The sequence below is a fragment of the Labeo rohita genome, chromosome 19, assembly GCF_022985175.1.
Source record: "Labeo rohita strain BAU-BD-2019 chromosome 19, IGBB_LRoh.1.0, whole genome shotgun sequence".
NCBI lineage: Eukaryota > Metazoa > Chordata > Actinopteri > Cypriniformes > Cyprinidae > Labeo > Labeo rohita.
Window position 1 is genome coordinate 16224815 of NC_066887.1, and position 26293 is coordinate 16251107.

The 26293-nt window shown below is 34.1% G+C and overlaps 1 protein-coding gene across 12 annotated transcripts in view; it reads right to left on the minus strand.

The window, feature by feature from the left end:
- adgrb2 (adhesion G protein-coupled receptor B2) overlaps positions 1-26293 on the minus strand; it is a 364163-nt gene that overhangs the window by 134148 nt on the left and 203722 nt on the right. For all 12 annotated transcript variants that reach the window (XR_007829792.1, XM_051136470.1, XM_051136468.1 and 9 more), the window contains 6 exons: positions 23490-23591; positions 20676-20782; positions 15687-15881; positions 13440-13508; positions 7343-7451; positions 7054-7200 (listed from right to left, as the gene is read on the minus strand). Coding sequence is in view for 11 of the 12 variants with exons in the window: in XM_051136470.1 (XP_050992427.1) it covers positions 7054-7200; positions 7343-7451; positions 13440-13508; positions 15687-15881; positions 20676-20782; positions 23490-23591 (729 nt within the window). In the remaining variant the exon portion in view is untranslated. The remainder of the gene's footprint in view (positions 1-7053; positions 7201-7342; positions 7452-13439; positions 13509-15686; positions 15882-20675; positions 20783-23489; positions 23592-26293) is intronic.

Sequence of the window (26293 nt, forward strand, 5' to 3'; positions counted from 1 at the left end):
AATAAAAATAAAATATGCATCATGTCATTGCTCTACATTCTTGCATATGAAGGGCCCAACACATCACAACCATGTTATGATCACAATATGAATCTCCAGTTGAGTGAACCAAAAACAAAGCACAATATATAAAAGAACTTTCCTTTAAGACATTTTTTATTTAAGTGTTTTTTAAAAATAATTTTCAGCTTTTATATTTCTTACTAAATTAATACAAAAGAGAACTGAGCATCATGTCACTGATCCACTTACTCATATTCAAAAATTTTATGATCATAATATGCAGCTCCAGTTAAAGGAACCAAAAACACAAAGCACGACATAAAGGAATATTATTTAAGAAAACTCTCAGAGAGAGTCAGTACAAAGCCTGACATTTAAACGACACAGAAAGGAGTAGATTCATAGAGATATGACGAGCGATACTGTTCCCAGGCCATCTGTCCACTCCTTCCCACTGGCTCTGTACTCCTGTTTCAGCAGCACACATCTCCGTGCTTTTCATATCATTTGTTTTGTTCTCTCCTCTGCACGAGTGCCTTGCCTCCACATGATCCTCATCATCTGTTCTTTTCTGAGACACTATTTATCAAGGACCTCTTTCTTCTCCATCTCTCCTCACTCTCATCCAATTCTTCTTCTCCTCGAAACACTGCGGGCCTCCAGAGAGACTCGTCCCTGAGTAAATGCCATCATATTTCACTTATTGGAGGACACGCTTTAGACACAAAGTGAAAGTGATACAGTAATAGGGTTGATGAAACGAGCCTTAAGTCCACATTTCATTGCTCTGTTGTTCTCATGTGGCACTGGAAGTCCTTACAGCTATTCAAAGTTCATACAGAGATGGAAAATGAGCATTTAGACCTGTTCTAAGGCACTTCGGAGGCTCTGATTTTACTGCAAATTTCATGAAGAGAAACTCAGCCAAGCATGGCTGAATCACTGTTGCAATTTCCACTGACATTATGAAATTTAGGGTTTAATAATTTAGCTTGAATAGAGCTTGTTAAAATCGCTGAACACAATATGCATATTCTCTGACGCAAAAGAATACGCTTGAAACAGAGTACCAGTGGATAACATGATTTTATTAGCACATTTGTACCTCTCCAAAGTTGTTTATGGTTTAGAACCTTAATTAAATATGTTTAACAATGTTTAGTACTGTATTTACGTGTATAACATGTATTTATTGTGTAATTAATAAATCAATTTTTTTCTCCTAATGTCTTTTCAAGCGTTATTTTAGCATTATATATATATATATATATATATATATATATATATATATATATATATATACATATATATATTAGTTACATTTTAATTCTAGTTTTTAGTTATGTAATTGTCAGATTTAATTTTTTAATCTTTTTTTTTATATTTTATATTTTTATCTGTTTTAGTAGTTTTATTAATTTTAGTACTTAAACTTGATTTAAGTTTCATCTAATATTATATTACATTTTTTTCTGATTTATTTAAAATAGCAAACTTTATTTAACAATTGTTATGCGATTGTCATATTGTATTTTTTTTAATCTATTTTATTTCTTTATATTTTATCTTTTTATCTATTTTATTAGTTTTAATAATTTTAGTACTTAAACTTTAAGTTTCAGTTTAAGTTTAAGTTTCATCTAATATTTATATTACATTTATTCAGCTTTATTTCAAATAACAAAACTTAAGCAATTATGTGATTGTCATATTTTATTATTTTGTAATCTATTTTTATTTCTTGATTTCACCTTTTTATTGATTTTATTTTAGTACTTATAACTTAAACTTGATTTAAGTTTTATCTAAAATTCATATTACATTTTTCTGCTTTATTTTAATTAGCAAAATTTTATTTAGTTATTGTTATGTGAATGAAATTATTATTTTTAATCTATTTTCTTTTTTTATATTTTATGTTTTTTATCTATTTTACTAGTTTTAGTAATTTTAGCACTTTAACTTAAATTTGCCTTGAGTTTCATCTAATATTTATATTTTTTTCTGCTTTATATCAAACGGCAAAATTTATTTAGAAATTATGTGATTGTCATATTGTATTTGTATTTATTTTTATCTATTGTATTAGTTTTAGTAATTTTAGTACTCAAACTTGATTGAAGTTTCATCTAATATTATATTAATTTTTTTCTGATTTATTTCAAATAGCAAACTTTATCTAGCAATTGTTATATGATTGTCATATTTTATTATTTTTTAATCTATTTTTATTTCTTTAGATGTTATCTTTTTATCTATTTTATTAGTTCTAGTCATTTTAATACTTCAATCTAAACTTGATTTTAGTTTCATCTAATATTTATATTACATTTTTCTGCATTATTTAAAATTGCAAAACTTTATTTAGCAATTGTTATGCGATTGTCATATTTCATTATTTTTAATCTATTTTTACTGTTTACATTTTATCTTTTTATCTATTTTATTAGTTTTAATAATTTTAGTACTCCAACTTCAACTTGATTTAAATTTCATCCAATATTTATATTAGATTTTTCTGCTTTATTTCAAATAGCAAAACTTTATTTAGAAATCATTGCTATTGTCATATTTTATTATTTTTATATAATTTTATTTCTTTATATTGTCTTTATATTTTCATTACATTTCCTAATTTGTTTTAAATTAGCAAAACCTTTATTTATTTATTATTTATTATTAAATTATTGTATTTATTTATTGTTAACAGCACTGATGCTTACATATCTAACATTAATAGTGGTCAGAAACTCTGCTAGCTAATTATATTATTACCTGATGATATTTTAATTATTTGTTCTGTCTTAAGCACAATTAAGAAAAAAAAAAAAAAAAAACCTTTTTGTAGTTAAAAGATCTCTCCAGAGAGACACATTAAGTGTAATGGCACTAAAAATAACAAAAATCGTCCAGTTTCATGGATAATTCAGTCCCCGGAATCTCAAAAACAACAACAAAACAGACTCTTTTAGCTCAGTTTGCTGTCAAAGGATGAATAAAGGAAGGCGTGTATCGTCCCTTCACGGAGAACGGCGATGTCACAGGACAAATGACGTGACTCATCCAGCAATGCTGCAGTTCCCATCAGACTCAGCAAATCAAATGCCAATCAGCTCCACAGCGCTTCTGACTGCATGTTAAACTATGAGTTAATGGATGACAATCACACAACAAGCCCTGTTGGTCTGGCCTGAATGGAGGCTGACTTCTATCTTGCCTCTATTCTCTGAGCTATCACTTCAACAATGCTATTTTGAGAAAGGCCCTGATGAACCTTTCCTTCTTTCAATAGAAAACCGTTCCGGACAAAGCTCTGCCCAGGGAGCCATCTTATCTCCGATGGCAGTGGGCAAAATGGGGAGTGTGTCGAGACAGGAAGTGTTTGTTATTTCGTGCTGGGCGGTCATCCACGGGCAGGCAGGTCTGTAATGGTTTAGCCTGGAGTTGTTGAGGCACTCGACGAGACACTAGCAATAATGGTCATTTCTTTGACGTCCGTTTGTTTCTTTCTCATTTCATTCAGCACTCTCTTCAGCCTTCAAACCAACTCTTCCCTGCCCACATCCTGTGTTTTCATTCTCTCAGGCAGAATATCCCTGGTTTTTTCTTCCTCTATCTTTAGACGTCTGAGGACTGAGTGCCTGTCATGCTGGCAGATCACCATGATTTCATTGGCCCATTTATTCTTCCTATTCGCTCAACCGTGTTCTTTGTCTCTTCCCAAACCACTGACTGATTGAATTCAGTTCTTCTCTACAGTCGGCTAAACACGACTGTATGTACTACAGCTTAATACTGCTCAGTACTGTACACACAGAGTTTGGTTATTTATCCAACCAATACACAACAAAAAAAAAGCAATCGACAGCCGTCTTAGTAAAACCATGCAGAATTTCATTGCAGGAAATGGGCATATAATGTCTTTCTTTCTTCATTCGAAAAGAAATGAAGGTTTTTGAGGAAAACATTCCAGGATTCTTCTATATATATATATAGTGGACTTTAACAGGGACCAATGTGTTGAAGGTCCAAACTGCAGTTTCGAAATGATCTACACAACCTACAATTTCTGCAGTGCAGAAAATGTGGATGGAATCGTGGAATCCAGTCAAAAAACGGAATCTACTGTTTAACACGGAATGTCACAGAATTTGTCAGTGTTTGGAAGAATACTCAAAAGTATGTCATCAAATTAAACCAAATCACAATATGGACTAGTATCTGTAAATATTAAGCTGCAAAAAGACTATTTAAATATGAATCATGTACGTTCTGTGTGTCTCTGTGTTATGGCGCAGACGCGCAGTTTTGCTTACTACACATACTGAAGCACGTATGACGTTCACAGTGATTTCAGTGTCTGCCGTTTCACTAAATGAGAACTTAAATACATGAACAACATATCCAGAACTGCTCTGAGTCACTTAATTAGCATTTGAGAAAAATGTATTGATAGTCTCTGGCCGCAGCTGTATCCCTTTTAGCTACAACCAGTGTTAGTTTAAACGTATTCATGGCAACCCGTCAAAATAAAAGTTCGGTTTAACTTTAAGACATATATGCCAGAAATGTATTACTATTATTTGAATGTAATACTACTACTACTTTTGAAAAATTAATAAAACTGTATTTAAAAAATAAAAATAAAATAAAATAAATCAAACAATATTTATTTCATGTTCAATTTTAATAGTAAATCCCCTTTACTTGCCAAAAAAAAATATTTTCATTAATTAAAAGAAAAATTACATTAATTGTTTATGCCTTCATTTGATAACCAGAAAAATGTAAATACACAACACAGAATTTCTGAGGGGGAAAAAAGTCACAAGGCTATTGTAAGAATAAATAAAAGTTGTTTTTATGCATTCAGATAATTAGACCTGCTAAAACCAGAATTTGGTAACAATAAAACATAAGGTGACATGTTATTTTTGTTAAACCTTTAATAAATTAATGTTAAATTGGTAAATTGTAAGTTTCATAATTTTAATTAATTAGACATGCTTTTCTGATTAATAAACGTTTATTTAACCTTTAAAAAGGAGTCAAAAAAAATAAATAACAATAAACTGAAAAAAAGGGGTCCAGAAAAAAAAAAAAAAAAAAAAAATAATAAAAAAATTTGGGAAAAAAATAAAACTGATTTTATAGGGCCCTAACAATCTAAAAAAAAAAAAACTTTTCTCTATTTTTTCTAAAAAAAAAAAAAAAAAAATAATAATAATAATAATAAAATAAACATTCATTTTAAAAACGAATGCCTGTCTTGCACTAGCTCGACTTCACGCATTACGTAATCATGTTGGAAAGGTCATGCATAGCTAGTTCGTCATCTGTGTACTCCAGTTCAAAAAGGTACGATAGCTCGAAAAACTTCAAATACTTCTGACATCGCTGTTTTACATTTTTTTGTAAATGGTGTTTGACTTTCTTTGCACGTTTGCTTTGTAAACCCTCGGTACTTCCGCTTACATCACGTGTGACCTTTCTAATGTGATTACATAATGCGTGGACACAGTATATACCTTTTATTTTCTTAGAAAATGACAGATCGTTTCGCTAGATAAAACCCTTATTCCTCGGTCCTTTGGACCTTCAGCATGTGGATCCCCATTGAAGTCCACTATATGGAGAAAAATCCTGGAATGTTTTCCTCAGAAACCTTAGAAAGAAAGACATGAACATCTTAGATGACATGGGGGTGAGTAAATTCTCAGGAAATGTTTATTCTGGAAGTGAACTAAGCCTTTAACTCATGTTTTCAAATAACTTTAGGTGCAATTTTGACCCAAAAGTGGCAGCCAGGTCTGTTTTGACAGAAAACAATGCTAGCTAGCTAAATAAATAAACAAATGACAAAATTAATATGTAATATGTATAGTCAAGATAACAAAATTATTAGATTAACCTTCTCAACTTTTAAAAGAAAGGTTCCCATTTTCCATATCTTTGTTGTTGTTGATGTTCAAGGTCCTCAAATTAAATTATAACTGTCTGTCATACTGTAGAAGATTTATGCCAATGGACAGTCTCCTTTATCCTCAAAAACCACTAAAAAAACTGCAGAAGGTAAAAGAAAATATAATCCAGACAACATAAATACGGGTGCAATCAATAAGAAAATAGTCTGTGCTAACCACAATGCGCTCTATGCTGTGAATTGTTGGCTGCCAAGGGCATGAAATCATCAAAACTCAATTTAACAATTCAAATAATTTTGAAACTGTATTTGGTCACTGCTAGATGTCCAATGTTGAGCATCACTGATTTGGGTGACTCATTCCTGCATTTAAATGTGGCTGCGACACTCAAACCTTGGCAGTGTGTACATGTTCTAGGAGGGATGGCAAAAAAAATCAGGAGAAAGATGTTATAGAATGTCAAATGTAACAGATTTGACATGCTAGGACACCGGAGCTGTTCACATTAAGCAGCAGAACCCTGACGGGACAGTCAGACTCACTGCGGATCTCATTAATAACAATAATGGAGTTGCATGCAGAGATGCAATGCAACTCACATACTGTCACCACAAAAACAACATGATAATTAAAAAACACAAGCCAAAATTGTATATTTAGACTTTGTACATATAACATTTGTGACCCTGGAGCACAAAACCAGTCATAAGGGTCAATTTTCTGAAAGTGAGATTTATGCATCAGCTGAAAGCTAAATAAATTAGCTTTCCATTGATGTATGGATTGTTATGATTGTTATTATCTGGCCAAGATGTAATTTAAAAATCTGGAATCTGAGTTCTTAGCAACGCATATTACTAATCAAAAATTAAGTTTTGATATATTTATGGTAGGAAATTTACAGAATATCTTCATGGAACTTGATCTTTACTTAATATCCTAATGATTTTTGGCATAAAAGAAAAATTAATGAGTTTTGTGGTCCAGGGTCACATTTAGGCATAACTTACACTGTAAGTACTCGGATAAACAGCAAGATTAGGCAATGTTGCAAGCTGGAATCAAACTTGCATAACCTGCAAGATCACTATTACTCAACATGTCGGAGTACAAGTACATCACTCACCATCAGAGGACAGGGTGAAGACTTCTTTGGGGATGAAGAGTTTATCGTCTGCAGAACGTGCCCAGTCTTTCATTCCTCTCCTCCCTTTCATGGGAAAGTTGATGTCGCTGGAAACAGCCGAAACTGGTTCTCGCTGGATAGTGATTACTGACAGAACCACAGAATAACAGATTAACAGTGTTGAAAGTTCAAATATTAAGCGCTTCACCGAAGTACCTTTAAGAGATCAGCACTGCAGGACAACGTGACCTTTATCTGTGGCACTTTTGCAGATGCCATGGGAACTTACTGAGGTTGTTGGTGACGACCAGAAAGCTCTGGAACGGCTTTTGAGCCTCTCCAATTAGATGAATGAAGTCTTCCACAACTCGCATCAGTAACACAGAACCCGGAGAGACCTAAAAGGAAGTTACACGATCACAAAAATACACATGCAAAAAGAAAAAATGAGGCTTAGTTCAGTTTTGGATATGATCTCTGAAACAAAAACATTCAAAAGTTTGGGGTCAGTAAGTTGAAAATTAATACTTTTATTCATTAGGGATGCATTAAATTGATCAAAAGTGGCACTGAAGATATTTATAATGCTACAAAAGTGTTTTCAAATAAATGCTGCTCTTTTAAATTTTCATCAAAGCATCCTGAAAAATTAATCACTGTCAAACCAAATTTAAAAAAAAAAGCAACTTTTTTTTAACACTGATAATAAGACACTTTTCCTGACCACAAAATCAGCACATTAATATGATTTCTGAAAAATCATGTAACACTCAAGCTGCTGAAAATTCAGCTTTGTCATCACAGGAATATAATATATATAATAAAGAAATATAATAAAGCAGAAAACCTTTTTTTCCCCAAGTAATAATATTTCAGTGTTAAATTGTGCTTTTGGTGAGCGTAAGAGAACTCTTTCAAAAATATTAAAAAGTCTTTCTGCCCCAAACGTCTGAACGGCAGTGTACATAATAACGCTCATAATTCCCAGACAAACACCACTAAATGCCCATAAACAGTTTATTGCAAAAACTAAACTTTGGCTAATAACTGTCAACAGTAAAAAGCTGTTTGTTACTGAAAAAACGATAAATTCTGCCTTCAAATATTTTTCATTCTCACTGCAATTTTTACAGCCAAATCATGATAGTTTATGATGCAGCTGTGAATCGATGATGGAAAATAAGCATCCACATGTGAGATGAGGCACAGTATATACCGTCATCCCTCTGCTCTCCACTCTGTCATGTTTATAAATTGGCAGCGGGTTTTAATTCACTAGTCCTTTGTTCCAGAAAACAGTGTGCCACTTGCACATTTCACAGTGAAGTTCATGAGAACACGGAGCCCATTTCTCAGTCTAATTGGAATTTTACTCTTCCTTCCTGGGTGTGGAAAAAAAAAAGCCATTCATGATTGTCTGTCGAATGTGGTGTTGCTCTGAGCCATAGGGGACTCCATTTAGAGTATTTATACACTTTTGGTTTGAATTTATTCCAAATTAAATGTATTTAATATGTGGCAGATGGTGATTTTATCTGCATCCAGATGAAAGACAAAGCAGACTGGTGCTCATTGATGGTTTGAAATAAATAGGAAGGGAACTGACATCATTCTTCCCAAACAGGCTTCTGGTATCTTTCACAAAATGACCTCATTACTTTAGTCAGAGGAAAATATGCTAGTTGACTAAACATCTTTGTCTTGGAGGTTGAGTTTGGACATCTCTGAGATTTTGCTCATTCTGATTGGTATACGGTGGCTTATGTGAAATATCCACTGACCAAAATTATAAACGCAACACTTTTACTTTTGCCCCCATTTTTCATGAGCTGAACTCAAACATCTAAGATGTTTTCTATGTACACAAAAGGCCTATTTCTCTCAAATATTGTTCACAAATCTGTCTAAATCTGTGTTAGTGAGCACTTCTCCTTTGCCGAGATGATCCATCCACCTCACAGATGTGGCATATCAAGATGCTGATTAGACAGCATGATTATTGCACAGGTGTGCCTTATGCTGGCCACAATAAAAGGCCACTCTAAAATGTGCAGTTTTACTGTATTGGGGGGGTCCCGAAAACCAGTCAGTATCTGGTGTGACCACCATTTGCCTCATGAAGTGCAACACATCTCCTTCACATAGAGTTGACTAGGTTGTTGATTGTGGCCTATGGAATGTTGGTCCACTCCTTTTCAATCACTGTGTGAAATTGCTGGATATTGGCAGGAACTGGAACACGCTATCATATATGCCAATCCAGAGCATCCCAAACATGCTCAAAGGGAGACTTGTGCGGTGAGTATGCTGGCCATGCAAGAACTGGGATATTTTCAGCTTCCAGGAATTGTGTACAGATCCTTGCAACATGGGGCCGTGCATTATCATGCTGCAACATGAGGTGATGGTCGTGGATGAATGCCACAACAATGGGCCTCAGGATCTCGTCACAGTATCTCTGTGCATTCAAAATGCCATCAATAAAATGCACCACTGTTCGTTGCCCATAACATACACCTGGCCATACCATAACCCCACCGCCACCATGGGCCACTCGATCCACAATGTTGACATCCGCAAACTGCTCACCCACACAGTGCCATACACACTGTCTGCTATCTGCCCTGTACAGTAAAAACCAGGATTAATCCATGAAGAGAACACCTCTCTAAAGTGCCAGACGCCATTGAATGTGAGCATTTGCCCACTCAAGTCGGTTACGATGACGAACTGCCGTCAGGTCAACACCCCGATGAGGACGACGAGCATGCAGATGAGCTTCCCTGAGACGGTTTCTGACAGTTTGTGCAGAAATTCTTTGGTTATGCAAACTGATTGTTGCAGCAGCTGTCCAGGTGGCTGGTCTCAGACGATCTTGGAGGTCCTGGGCTGATGTGGTTACACGTGGTCTGCGGTTGTGAGGCTGATTGGATGTACTGCCAAATTCTCAGAAAAGCCTTTGGAGACGGCTTATGGTAGAGAAATGAACATTCGATTCACAGGCAACAGCTCTGGTGGACATTCCTGCAGTCAGCATGCCAACTGCACGCTCCCTCGAAACTTGCGTCATCTGTAGAAATCTGTAGCACATTTTAGAGTGGCCTTTTATTGTGGCCAGCCTAAGGCACACCTGTGCAATGACATGCTGTCTAATCAGCATCTTGATATTCCACACCTGTGAGGTGGATGGATTATCTTGGCAAAGGAGGAGTGCTCACTAACACAGATTTAGACAGATTTGTGAACAATACTTGAGAGAAATAGGCCTTTTGTGTACATAGAAAAGTCTTAGATGTTTGAGTTCATGAAAAATGGGGGCAAAAACCGAAGTGTTGCGTTTATAATTTTGGTCAGTGTATGTGTACATATATTTCGGCACTACGACAATTAAAGTATAATTAACTGTTGTCCCTGTCTACATTAGCACAGTGTTAGAGACAGCAGTCATAATAAAGCATAATGCTATCATGACTTCACAAATGCTACGATTCAGTTAAATGCATGCGATGAAACTTTAATAAATGCATTTTAAATACTTACACGCATGTAAGTTATGTTATTCTCAGAGCACCTCCGTTCACAGTAAATGCTGCTCCACACAAACCTGTTATCATTTACATGCACGGGCCGTCTGGGAATGCAACGTGTGCCATTTCATCAGATTAGATCAGATTTGTAAGTAAAATACATCATTTTCTTTCTCAACATGCTAATCTTTCATCGCGATTTCAAATCAAAAGCTTAAACCCTCACTCAATTCACATGTTTTCTGATGTCCACGTATTCAAGAAATTACAGTGGCTGTAGTATTTCTGTAATGGCCAATTATTAAAGATCAAGTGTAAATTTGGATTAAATGTTGTTTAGTCAATATTTAAGATTAGATCATGCAGTAAAGTTATTGTCAGAATAATCGAGCAATTACTTGATTACCAAAGTATTCATTAGTGACAGCCCTAATCATGTTTACTTTATGAGTCTCTTAAAACTGAACAGTTCTATCCTATTAATACAAGATTTCTTTTGTATTAATAGCTTTTGTTGTTTGTCCACTTCGTAAGTGTCCAGATGGTGTGATAAAGCACTGTTGCTGAAGGGCAACAAGGCTAAGACAATCGCAAACACAAGAACACATACAGTATTATCACTATGATACATGAACCTAAACAAGTGTCATGTTTGTGTAAAAATGATGCTACTGTTTTCAGAACCACACTGTAACTGAAAATTAAAACTAAGGGAGTATTGGCACAAAAATATATAGGCTCTGATAAAACAGAAATTGTGCATGGCACAATATTTTCTCTTTAACTGGACAAATATTCCAATTTTAAAGTCAAAATGAATTCAATATTATCCCTACTTACTTTCCTGCATGTTCTTGCTCTTACTGTGATTGATTAGTCAATGTAAGTTATTTAAAAGAGACAAAAATGTTGTAAACTTTAATCAAAATGAAAAATTGAGTTTCAGATGTCACAAGCTATTAGATAATATTATCAAGTACTAAATGCAGTGGCTAAATAGTAGTTGTTTAAGCAAACTTGCACTGGTACTGTATGTAGTGCCCATTTTTCACTATCCAATCAGTTCCAGATATATAGTATATCACTGCTAAGAGAGAATTTTTTTTTATTTTTTTATTTATTTTATTCAGCAAGGATGCAATAAATTGATTAACAGTGGCACTAAATACATTTATAATGCTACAAACACATAATAAGAAATGTTTCTTGAGCAGCAAAAAATGTGCAAAAAAAAAAAACAAAAAAAAAAAAACATTCCAAACTTTTACAACCTTTTCTCCACTGTTACTGTCTGTCATTGTTGTATAAATGGCTTACTTGTAGTTTTAAACTGGGAACGAAGAAAGTATTTCAACATAAAAATTGACACATTTCCCCTTTAATTTTCTGGCAGACAGAACAAGTATTGAGAGGACATGGTGAACACTCCAGCAGGTTCACAGGAGAAGATGATTATTTACAGAGCAGGGAGAGCAGGAGGTGTGTCAAAGATTTGCCTGCTCAACTGTGCTTTAACACCAAAATCTGGCTCAGTCACGCTGAGCTAAGCACCTGGCGCCCGCATACGTACACAAACATAAACGTTCACCGGAGTCACGAGCATGTGCCGCACAGACCTTGCGCCATATGTGACCATTAGTCACCATTACCTTCACCTATCCCATGTCTATAATTTAAAAAAAAAAGAACTTCACTTTCACATGTATGAATGAACCTTAATACACTTACACAGGAAGTGACATCAGTGACTACAGTGCACTGTAATGGCTGCAGGGTGCATTATGGGAGCAGAAGGGCTCCATGGCATCAAGCATTCATTCTGGCATAGCAATTGCAGTTATGACTCATAATGGCACAATATTGTATTTTGAAAATAATACAGGCATATTTTGTATGGCTGGCTGGGCAATGGTTATTTTGTTGAGATTTTTTAAACAAGTCTCTTATGCTCACCAACCAAGGCAGCATATTTGATCAAAAATAAAGTTTAAAAAAAAAATTAAAATGTGAAATATTATTACAATTTAAAGAATGGTTTTCTATTTTAATATATTTTAAAATGTTATTTATTCCTGTGATGCAAAGCTGAATTTTCAGCAGCCATTACATCCTTCAGAAATCATTCTAATATGTTGATTTGCTACTCAAGAAACATTTTTATGCTGCTTAATTTTTACTTTTTTCCCACCTCTAAATATGAGCAATACTGTAATATGCTTGCCTTAGTAAGCTCAACTACAAACTGGCACATAAAATAAGACTATTATTTAAGCATCTTTTGCTATTCCACCAATAAAGATTGAAATATTCATGGATGTATTTGGCAACCCTGACATGATGCGCACTAGAACTCTTAACTGTAAAGCACAATCAAGCCATAATTTGTCAGTTATTTGACATTACCAGCAAACGTGTATGGTTTTGAGTGAATCTGAATATGATCTCCTCCAGTTAGTTCAGGCCTCAGGGCATGAGTGGGTTTTCACCAGAAAAAAAATAAGGCTTCATGGATGGCTGAGTTGAGGAAAGTTTATTACCATCCAGAAGTGTCCTGGCTTGACATCGAAGTCACCATGGACCTCACTGCACAGCATCTAAAGTCAAATAGTGTCTAATGGAGCGGTGTAATGCAAAGAGGCAGCTCTAACAGCACATCCCTTTCCCAACACACTTCACAGTCGGCTTCTATTACGTCCAAAGCCAGTCTGATTACATCTGTTGTTAATCTGTGAGATCAGACCTGGCTTTGATGACACAGCTCTGTCTGAGGGGAAATTAAAACCGCACAGATATGAAAAGTTGTGCTCTTCGGTCGGATATTTGCAGGTTTCTTGCGAGGAGCGAGAAAGGACGTTTTACCTGATGAGCGTCTTCCCACTTCTCAAGGTTTTCAATGTCCAACATCAAGCTGACAATCTGGAAGAATTTCTGAAAACGAAAAAAAACAATAAAGATGGAAGATGAAAATCGTGTGATGAAAGAGCAAATAAAAATGGAGAAATGCACAGTTACTCTGCAAATAATCTAGCAAACAAATACTTACAAAAAAAAAACATATATATATAAAAAAATATATATATATACATATTCAAACTTCTAAAATATAGAAACTTCTAATCATTTAATTGTAATCTCTTATTAATTCCTCTCTCTCTCTATATATAATTTGTTATGTCAAAATCTCATTTAAATCTACAATAAACAGAATAATCCAATGGGGTAAAAAATTCAAGATAATTCAATATTATTTGAAAACAAATTGGTAAATGAATAGCTTTATGATTCTCAAGTTACTCATAGCATTTACATAATATTTACTGGATAAAAATGAAAAATGTAATTATGGAGTTGATATGTCAAGCATTGATCTAAACCATGTATAATATACATGCTACTGGATAGGCTACATGTTTTTTTGTTTGTTTGATTTTTCACTTTGATGTTGTGAATCTGTGTTACTATGCACTGTAAAAATAAAATATTTATTTAGTATTTGCCTTAATAGATAAAAGATAAAAATGGTCTAGAACTATTTAAACCAAATTTTAAACAGCATACCTTTAATAAAAAGTGTCGAGATGTTTTCTGAGAAACACTGAAATTTTATTCTAATTCTATTTTTAATAAATATGAAGCTGACATGTGGAACAATATATGAATTATAAAGTTGAGATATCAAGCATTGATCTAAACCTGTATAATATACAGCTGAGGTCTGCAAAATGTTGATTATTTTACCAAAATAAGAGGGATCATACAAAATGCATTTAGTACTGACCTGAAGAAGATATTTCACACAAAAGATGTTTCCATATATATTACATATATGTTGAATTTAAAAAAATAACCCCATTAAAAAGTTTACATTTGATTCTTAATACTGTGTTGTTATCTGAATGATCCACAGATGTTTTTTTTGTTTTGTTTTTGTTTTTTTGTTTAGTGATAGTTGTTCACGAGTCCCTTGTTTGTGCTAAACAGTTAAACTGCCCGCTGTTCTTCAGAAAAATTGGTTTTCAGCATTTTTGTGTATTTAAACCTTTTTTAACAATGACTGTATGATTTTGAGATCCATCTTTTCACACTGAGGACAACTGAGGGACTCATATGATGGGACTCACTGATGCTCCAGAAGGAAAAATGACACATTAAGAGCCAGGGGTGTAAACTTTTAAACAGAATAACGATGTGTACGTTTTTCTTATTTTGCCTGAATATCATCATTTTTTCATTTAGTACTGCCCTTCAGAAGCTACAAAAGATACTTACATGTTTCCCAGAAGACAAAATAAGTTAAATATACCATGATTATCAAATTCTAAAAGTTTTCACCCCCCGGGCTCTTAATGCATCGCGTTTCCTTCTGGAGCATCAGTGAGTGTTTGCACCTTCTGTAAGAAATGCATCAGTCCCTCAGTTGTCCTCAGTGTGAAAAGATCTCAAAATCATACAGTTGGAAAGTCATCAGTGATGACTCAAAATCATCAAAAAAAAAAAAAAAAACAAGAAAAAACCAAAGAATTTGTGGGACCTGAAGGATTTTTCAGCGGGCAGTTTAACTGTTCAGGACAAACAAGGGACTCATGAATAACTCTCACTAAACAAAAAAACAAAAAAACAAAAAACAACAAAAAAAAAAAAAAAAAAAAAAAAAAAAAATCACAGTAACAACAAAGTATTAAGAATCAAGTGTATGTAAACTTTTGAAAGGGGTCATTTTAATAAATTCAACTATTATTTTCTCTTGTGGACTATATGTAAATGTATTTTATGTGAAATATCTTATTTATGTCTGTACTAAATAAAAAATAACATGCATCTTGTATGATCCCTCCTATTTTGGTAATATAATTAATATTTTTCAGATTGTGCAAGGCGTATGTAAAATTTTGACCTCAACTGTACATACCATTGTATAGCCTCATAAGCTTTCATGGTGTAGGCCTATATGTACTTTTTATTACTTTTTTAAGTCAACTACAAAAGAGCTTAAAAAGCTCTTAAAAACAGTGGAAAACATCAAAAGAAATATTGCCCGGTCACAGTTTTTGTCATCTACCCATTTATTACTTGTCCCTTTACACACACCCACAGGCCAATACACACCTGCACGTCGTCAGGAGCTGGGATGTAGGTTGCTCGCTTGAAGGTGTCCGTCACATTTCGGAGAATCTCCACGGAGAATAAGAGGTCGCCGCTATAATAATTCTTACGGGACATTAACTCCAGGAGACTCCTCACGATCTGAGACATGCCCTCCCCTGCCAGGGTCCTCTGACCCTTCGCAAGATGTTCTCGCAACTGTAGGGGAAGAAAAAAAAACACTTTTATGCACAGACACTGATAAATAAACCTCAATAATAACTACATGAGCATGAAGTTGCACCCTGGGTTTATAAATAAAACCAGAGCGATAAACTCCAGCTACCGAATTAAATCAGCAGACCGGTCTGGAACTTTTTATGCATTTTCTCCACTGGAAAATCGGTGGAATTATGTTCATTTAAATATGGTAATATATGCTAAACTATTTGTAACTGAAAGAATAATTAATGAGCTAAAATATATGTACAAGCATGGAGAAGGATGTGAAGAAAAGCATAGTTTTGTGCACCCAAATGGGCCTAAACCACAAGCGCGCTAATACACTTTCATTGCAATCACTTAAAACAAACTAAATAAATAATCTAACTTAAAAAGAGAATAAATAAGCACCCTGAAATGTAGAGGCAGATTTAAAGGTAAGCTAGAAAAGGAAGTGCACAAGAACATGCCAGCTTTGAAGCTGAAACAACATTGATCCGGGTCTGGAGCAAAGCGAAAGCAGTTTGAAGGTATCGACAGGCGCCTTAATCTACTTCCCATCTACAGTCAACCAAGCTGTGAGCATAACAAAGTGAAAACAACTTCTTCCCTAGAGTTCTTGTTTGCGGTCGAACGTCAGCAGACCAAGTGTTGACTGTCTAATGACAGTACTGTGAGTGCAGGAGGTGGCAGACAATGGCAATCAAAGCTAATTAAGCATTGTCTGATTATAATGAAGGGTTAGTGGACAGGTTAACAGCGCAATCAACCCCGTCACATCACGCTTCGGTCGAGACAGAATTAAAAGCCACTCGGCATTATGAACTCGACGTCAAAGGTTGTGGCTGAGGAATCAGACAGAGCGCATGAAGGCAGGCAGTTGAATCTGTTAGGAAGTAATCAATCATTATCAAAACACAGAGGTCTCACAACAAGTGATAGATAGTACATAATCAATATTAAAGCTGTGAGACTGGTGTTGTTTCTTTTCAAGCTTTTAAGCATTTATCGTAGGGACTATTTTAATGGAAGTGGTGGGGTTCGACAGTGGAATTGACTCTTTTTGTTTTTGCTGAGTGGTCATTGCAGTTATTACCATTTGTGGAAAATGACAGCTGCAATGTTCTCTCCAGCCAGTGTTAATTTCGTTGACGAAGACTATGACGAAAAATATTCGTCAACGAACATTTTTTACAGACGAAAACTAAATAAAAACTAAATAAAAAGTCAGATATGATGACGAAGACGATGACGAAATTTAACTGACACTTTAGTCAATGAATAAAAACGAGAGGAAAATGTTGGGGCGGGACGAATGGAGAAGAGATCCAATAAGAACTACCCTTTTGTGGGGAAATCCAATCAGAGCGAATCTTTGAGGGCAGGTTGATCTTGGCAAAGCCATTTTCAAAAGCCGCGGTTTTCAAGTTATGAGGACGTTTGTTATACATTATATTTAGTTATACATTATACTTGGATGCACAGTCTTGGTTACAAAGCTTTGGTTAATTTAAGTTGACTTTTCTCGTTAGCAACACGCTAACGTTTTGTGCACGCGGTCCGAGGGCAGCGGTATGTCTCATGAACAGACAGACAGACAGAAATGTCAGAGCTTGGTCTAGGATGTCATATGCGTTTCATATAATTCAGGGACAATGCATATCTTTTTCAGGGAGCATGTATATTGTTCAGGGAGAGCAGGTCTTATGGTTATTTTTGTGAAAAAGGCTAATGTTTTTGACATTTAATAAAATAAATGTTTTTTATTACAACAATTAGATATGTGCCTGTATTCTCTATATGCTTCCATATATTGTTATATACTTACAATTACGTGTATTATGGAGAAAAATATGCTAATATTTTATGGGATTATTTTTGTGTCAATAAGAATGAACGTAACTTTATAAAACTGAACGTAACTTTCCAAGAAACGATCAAAAATATGCCACTGCAAAAGAAGAAAAACACAATGAAAATGAAAAAATGAACTCAGTCGCACGAATTTAACATGCTCTTCAAATATGCTTCATTCTTTGTTAATGATTTTCAAAGAATCGTTTTCGCGAATCATGGATTCTGAATGCGTTGCCACAGCTTTCGCTTACGCTTCGCAAATTTTCGTTTGCTGTTTTGGCATAAACCTCTCGTGGGGGCGGGCTTAACAGCGATCTACTCTGATTGGCTAATGAGCTTTTGATGGACAGTTGCTCTCTGACCTGGAAGCACGGACGGTGACGTCAGTGGCGCAATACGTCGTGCTTTGTTTATAGAAACTATCAGAACTGTTGCACACTGTACATGAATAAAACTTTTATCGATGTTATTGATTAACGTTACTTTAGCAACACGAACTTACTTCAAGCTGCCCTGAGGGACAAGCTGAGGTGGAAGATGATGCTGCTCCGTGTCTCTCCTGGGAGCTCATCTTTAGAAACTAAGAGACGACCGTAGGTGAAATACTAATAACATTAATACTTAATATAAACAAAGCACGACGTATTGCACACCGCAACAACTTTCCAATATGTGCGCCACTGATGTCACCGTCTGTGCTTCCTGGTCAGAGAGCAACTGTCCATCAAAAGCTCATTAGCCAATCAGAGTAGATCGCTGTTAAGCCCGCCCCCACGAGAGGTTTGTGCCAAACAGCAAACGAAAATTTGCGAAGCATAAGCGAAAGCTGTGGCAACGCATTCAGAATCCATGATTCGCGAAAACGATTCTTTGAAAATCATTAACAAAGAATGAAGCATATTTGAAGATCATTCTTATTGGCACAAAAATAATTCCATAATATTTGGTCTACTAAAACTAGACTAAGACTAAAAGACTTAAGACTAAACTAAGACTAAAACTCTTATGATATTTAGTCAACTAAACTAGACTAAGACTAAAAGATTTCAGATGACTAAAATAGGACTAAAACTAAATGGTGTATTATTCCAAAGACTAAGACTAAGACTAAATCAGAATTTGCTGTCAAAATTAACACTGTCTCCAGCACATACGGCCCTTTAAATACACTACAATCTATTGCTATCCATGGCTTGTTATCCGCTCTAGTGAAACTATCAAACTAAATGCAAACAAATGTGTTCCTGCTTCTGATGTGCATGTACTGATGTACAGCTACAGTCTGGTGTATTAAACTTTTATTACTTAATATTCAGCTGCTTATTCATGCTATCTACTGAGCTACAAAATTCAGGGCCTGACAGCAGCAGATGGAAGTTATCAAATAAAATGTCACACGTTCAGTTGAGCAGTTGAAATAGTAAGTATGATTACTCCGTTAAATCACTGTGTAAACTGCATTCACCAATCTTTTTGTTTTACAGTAAAAATGAGTGCTGTAAAACGATTAATCACATCCAAAATAAAAGTTTTTGTTTACATAATATATGCGTGTATACTGTGTATATTTATTATGTACACATACAGTAAATATTTTGAAAATAGTCTCTGTATTTACATGTATATATATATATATATATATATAAGTGATATGTGATATTATATTTCAATATTTTTAATATATAAGCATAACATATTTTTCTTTAATGTATACATGCGCGTGTATGTTTATATACATAAATATACACAGTACACACACATAAATTATTTTGAATGTGATTAATCTAACGTTTGACAGTACTAGTAAAAATACATGCATTCTCAAAAAATAAATAAATAATGAAAATTAATTTAAAAAACTAACAAACAAAACTGCATGAAACACACACACACACACACACATATATATATATATATATATATATATATATTTAAATAACGTATGTAAGAGTTAAGAATAATAACTACTATAATATTATTAGCAGTATTATAGCTAGTATTATTCATAATACATTTATTTATTAATACTACTACTACTAATAATAATAATAATAATACACAGTATATTTAATTATTGTATCAATTAACAATATTTATTATTATTATTATTATTATTATTATTGCTACTATTACTACTACTAGTAGTAGCACTGGTAGTATTATTAATAAAAAATGTATGATGTATGTAATTAAGTTAAGAATAACAACTGCTATTATACTATTACTATTAGCATTATTACAGTTAGTATTATTCATAATAAAATGTATTTTTTAGTAATTATAATAATAATAATAATAAACAGTGTTTTAATTATTTTATCAATTAACAATATTATTATTATTATTATTATTATTATTATTATTATTATTATTATTACTATTATTACTATTATTATTATTATTATTAATTTTTTAATACTATTTAGGAAAAAATGCACTTTATAAATGAGTTCAGACTTCACGGTTGGTAATGCACAATCACCGTTTATGATCAACAAACTGTAATACTGTATAAGATTTCCATTTGAAATTAAAGCATAAATCTAGGCATAACATTCAGTGACACACTTTATTTGGCAGTGCATTTGCCAGCAACGCGCCAAAGTAAAAGCTTGCTGATTTTAGCTTTAAAAATGCTGAAAATTCATATTTAAAAAAAATGCAAATATTAGCATTGTACTTTTCAATTGTGAGCACCAAACCAAATCTCCAGGTGCTCTCATGAGAACCAGACAGAAAAACTTATTTGCACCCGTTTATTATGCTATATGTATGAAAAGATCACAATACTCTAATACAGAGCTGATTTAATGATAAATTTGTCAAAACATTAAATATTGTGTTAAGTAATGTGCATAAACAAATTAATATTCATAATCTACGTTTTCCACATTTTGTGACATCACAGCATGTCACCCACATCCATGTACTTACAGATAAATGTAAATATCTATATTCGAGTGAGACACATCGGGCGAAGCTCGGAGGACCCCAGTAAGCAACTCCATTAGCGTCCAGCAAACAACGACGACTAGCAGATCCTACAGAGAGAGGGACGAAAAAACAGATCATTATCACCACTGGGCACAAGCAATAACACCATGTCAAGGTTTGACAGACACATCCTGTGATGTTCACATGCTTCATATAAAAGACTTCATTTGGATGCAGCATATGATGATAATGCCTGGGATAATGTCTGTTTTTAGTATGACATTTTACACTGCTGTAAACTCAGTTGTGCTTTAAAATTTCTGCCAATTGCATCATTCAGATCAGGGCCAATAAGACTCGACCGTGGTCTCACCCCCGGTACCCTCGCTGGGATAAAAATGGGCCTGAAAATCACACAGGGAACGCAGGCAGACGTGAAAACGCAGCCTGGAAAAGTCAAGCGAACCGTTCTTTGCAGGAATTGGTTTTTCTTTTGGGGTTTAGTGTGCATGACAGTCCGTGCTGGCCGGGATGTGGAGTTGATATAGATTACAGCTCGCTGTTGACCTCATTCAACACTCTGCTCTGCGCTCCCACTTCAAAGACATCATTTATTAGGTCTTTCTGTTTTTATTAGGTAAAAATCACTGAGCGCCTTGGGTGTCTTTCTCCACTAGTATCTGAGAATTATTGCACGCTGTACTCAGAGGGCATAAATATCCTCAGAAAACTCTCCCACTGCAGCAGGAAGGGTTAGAAACTCTTGAGCCAATCTGAGGAGTGCAGAACACTCAATATATAACATTCAGTTGAATGTCATGATGTACAAAATGACAACATGTCAGTAGGGCTGTGACGGTGGCAGATTTTTTCTACCGCGGTGGTTATGGTCCAACTACCGTCGGTGGCGCGGTGTTGAGATATATATATATATAACTACCAAGTGGCCAGAGGCAGGCAGTGAGTTGATCACAGCCTATGTTTGATCAATTTTGCCTTTTCAAATCATTACGACTTGCCTAAAATAAAATCTTCAAGCATATCACAACATTATTTTAACGTTTAACTTAGATAAATGCACGCTATTATGCGCATACAATCGTTTGTTGGAGAGTGGAGGCTAAATGTGCTTTGCAGGACATGGAGGCACCAGCGCAATCACTTGCAAAAAAAAATGTAAATACGCCATAATCTTTGCTCATAAAGGTAAGCGTAATATATCATCCAGAACTATAAGAGTTCTATAAAGAAAACAAACAAGATGCGCTTTCTGATGTCTCGGTGTTGAACAGGAACGCTGCACAAAAATGAAACGAAACTCAGCGAATACTTGCCTTACAGTCAGGATAAATATATAGAAAGCTTTAAATTATTATTTTACTACTTTAAAACAAAAAAAATTTGAATCGAAAACAAAAACTCTTTCATTATAAAATCCGTAGAGATGCATTTTTTTCTAAAGGTGCGTCCAATGAGCAGATGGCAAGTCAGGATCGTCGTCTTTGCGACACTGGCTCAGAAAACACTAGTTTATTAATAATTCATTCAAGTATCTTCTTACCCCCCCCCCACCCCACCCCCACGCTTCTTTAGCCTATTGTGTGCGTTTGAACCCGGATCTCTTCCAGCACTTGCACTCGCTGCTGCTGTCGGCGGGGACACTAAACACAGCCACGGCAGAATAATTGTTGCAGAAACACTGTATTTTATGGTTGTTATAGATTGTGTGATGTCACGTGCGGTACTGCCGGTGGCAACCGACTACCGCTGTGGCGATCGACGACCACGGTGGTGTGGCTGTCACTGCGTCCGTCACAGCCCAACATGCCAGTGCGTTCAATCTAGAAAAAAAACGTTGGGTCCAGTGTAAGTTCTGAGGCAACGTCTGACATTTCAATCCACCAAAATCTGACTTGATATCACTGTTATATTAACTTTCTGTGGCGGCACATATTGGGCTGTAAACATCCTCATTAAGTTCCCTCTCATACACCACTAATTCATCTCAATGGGCTTGAGAACTGAATGCCGATTAACTGTGTGGAAACCAACTTATTTTGAGCCTGTAGTGCGATGGTGGTTTTGGGAGCTGAGCGATTGCACCGTTGATGGAGTTTCATAATGTGGTTTAACTGATCATAAAATCTTTTAATATAAAGCTGCATGTCACGGTGAGAGAAGAAACAAATGTATCAGAGATCGCATTAGATATGGCGTCTTTAGCTATGGCCAAAACAACATTAGATTGTAGTTTTAGAGTTTTATGGGATGTAGGCGGTGGTGTACTTTCTGAAGCTAATCAAGCTCAGATCATTAACTTTTCTTGAGCGGTTTTAATTTACTAGTAATTTGTCACTTAGCTGACATTTTTATCCAGACGAATGTACAATAAAGTTTTTAGAGAAACGGTCGTCCTTGAGCAAGCTGGAGTTCACCTGAAGTGCACAATGGTCATGAATTAATCCTGCACACTTTCTATTCCTGGCCTAGATAGAGATTAAACCAGGAATTACTAGATCACTCTCAAGATTTTCAGTGAATAATGACTTGCATTAATCAAATAAATTGGCAATAAATTGACATTATCTGTGAACGTCAAATAAACTGACAATTTTCATTATCAGCTGGTTTTATTTGGTTATTAGGGACCATAAAAACTTACTCAAAATATTAAACATTTTGTTCCATAGAAGGAAAAGTCATGTGGGTTTGGAATAACGTCAGAGTAAGTCATCTTCAGGTCATTTTAATATTTATTATTTCTAAAATGATTTTTTACAGTGGTGAGTGGTGAGAAGGCGTGCAATGACGTACCAGTGGCATTTGATGGACACTTGTTGTATACCGTCTCTCCAGCTGAGGCTCTCTTCCACGTCATGGCTACTTGGTACTCATCTTTACATATTTCATGGGGTGCTGCAAACAGTATTGACCAAAAGTAAGAGATCAACCAGCGAAAAAAGACGAGGATACATGTGCAAACTGATTAAACGTTAAATAAAGCCTATTGATGACTGACTGATTGCTCTCAGACAGACAGACAGACAGTATATAACATTTTTGTTGTCTGTCTTCCAATAAAAATATGTCAAATCTACACTGTCTTGCATGTGAATAAACAAATAGATGAGCAAGAAACAAAACAAAACAAAACAAAACAAACAAAAAAAACATTGCCAAAAAAAAAAAAAAAAAATTTAACATTTTTTTGGCATCTGTTTTTTTTTTCAGTGAACATCTAAAACCTATGCCAATTTGCATTTAAACAAATAAGTATTTGTCTTGTTTTCCAGTGTAATATTTATACCATTTTGAATTCCCATAAATAAAAATTTTATTTTTTTTTACATTTTTTTTTTTCGATTTCCAGTAAAAAATATGTAAATGTAGTTTTGCTTGTGAATAAAAAATAAAGTATTGGTCTTGTGTTCCTGTAAAAAAAGTTGCACTGATTTGAATTCCCAAAAACAAAATGTAATAATATTTTTCAGTAATGAGTAGTGCCGTGCAACAATTAATCGCATTCAAAATAAAATATATATATGTGTGTACTGTGTATATTCATTGTGTGTATATATATATATATATATATACACACATATACACACATGCATGGATATATAAGAAAAATATGTCATGTTTATATATTAAATATATTTATATATAATTAATTAATTATAATAATTAATTATATCAATAAAAATATATACATGTAAATACATGTAAATATTTTTGAAATATATACTGTATGTGTGTTTATTTATATACGTATAATAATTATACACAGTACACACACATATATTATGTAAACAAAAACTTTCGTTGCACAGCACTAATCATGAGTTGTGTCTATTTTCCAGTAAAATATGTAAAATCTATACTGGTCTATACTTGTTTCTAAACAAGAAACAAATAAACATTTTTTTTCTTGTTTTCCAGTATAATATCTCAAATATAATATTTTTTGAAGTTCCAAAATTTCCCACATTTTTTAATGTTTTTTTTTTTTTTTTTTCAGCAAAAAGCTGAAACAGTTTTGTATTTTCATCCATCCATAAATAAATAATAAATAAATAAATAAATATTCTTAAGCATTTGTAACTTTTTTGTCAGTAATATATATATATATATATATATATATATATATATAGCACCTGCTTTAAAAATATTTTAGACTTTTGCCGTTTAGAAGATTTTAAAAGCATTTTTTTAACATTCGTTTCTTATTTATTTGGTTCCACTGTGTTCGCTGATTTTCACTTTTTAATATTTAAACTTGTAACTTATTTCTTATTTTACATTAGGCCTTTAACAGTGTATTTGCATTCATTTTGTTAATGAATTAAACATTCTATGTTTAATATAAGTGAGTTTGTCATGCTGTTTTGTTGTTGTCAATTCAATCAATTGACGCTGAATTTGAAAAAGTGAAAGTGAAATGCACACGGGCATTTACAAGCTATTTAAAAGTGAGAAAAAGAGAGAAAACTCTAACGAACTAATGAAAAAGTCTTTTACTTTTACTTACTTGAAAGTCATTTACTTATCTTGAATTAAGTTTATTTTTCTATCCATTGGCAAATTTCTTTTTTTTTTTTTTTTAAATCTCATGTTTTAAATCTAATTTTAGTTTGTGTCTCCAGACTTTTCACTAAAACAAGGACTGAAAAAAAATACTGATTAAGAAAATGAGTTTTTCCAGCGCACAAAGCAAACTCTGTGAAGATCAGCAACTAGAACAACACACATCGCTCTCCAACTTTCATTCAAAAGCTTCTTCAGAACAGAGAACAACCCAGGGGTGAGATACAGAAGAGGACTGGGTTGAAAGCTGAGAAAGATAGAGAGAGAACCCTACCTTTTTCATCTAAACATAATACACCCCGACAAAGCTATCGGACAGATTTTTGTCTTCAAGTTTCTGGCGCCATCAAAGCCCTGTGCCCCATATAAGCTCTGCGGCAAAGTCTGACATTTATTTAATCTATAGCCTCCCAAAGCTGCAGTCAACGGCGCGCTTATTAAAATCTGCTGTTTGCTGCGCTGCTTGACATGCTGACAAATCACACATAGCAGCACTTTGAACAATTCCCTTCTGTCAAGAATGACCCGTCTCAATTGAAAGAGAGAAGAAATGGAAACAAAGGAGAAGAGAGAATGTTACACATAAAGAAGAAAGAGAAAATGACTGAGAGAGGCCTAAAGGATAATACACTAAAATAGGAAAATGGGAGAGAGAAAAAATCAAAGGCCACTTTTTACAAATAAGGAACAAATTAGGGTCTGAAAGTTTTGTTTTTTAAAGTATTCAGTGAACATTGCATAATATGTTGATTATCAATCTTAGAAGATCACACTTATTCTTTATTTTATACAAGGGGTGAAATTACTGTTATTATTCAACCCTGTTACCAAACAACAAAAAGTTTAAAACCCTGATTTGAGATTTTGATACTTTGTATTAATAAAAAGCTAACATGTAAATTACAATGACAACTCTAAAAACAAAACAAAATGATAAATACATGTATGTACTATGTCAACAAGTGTTATGTCAATTAAACTAGGTTTTGATGACACAGACAGCTATAAGGTCACTGGGGTCCAGTCCAGGTTAT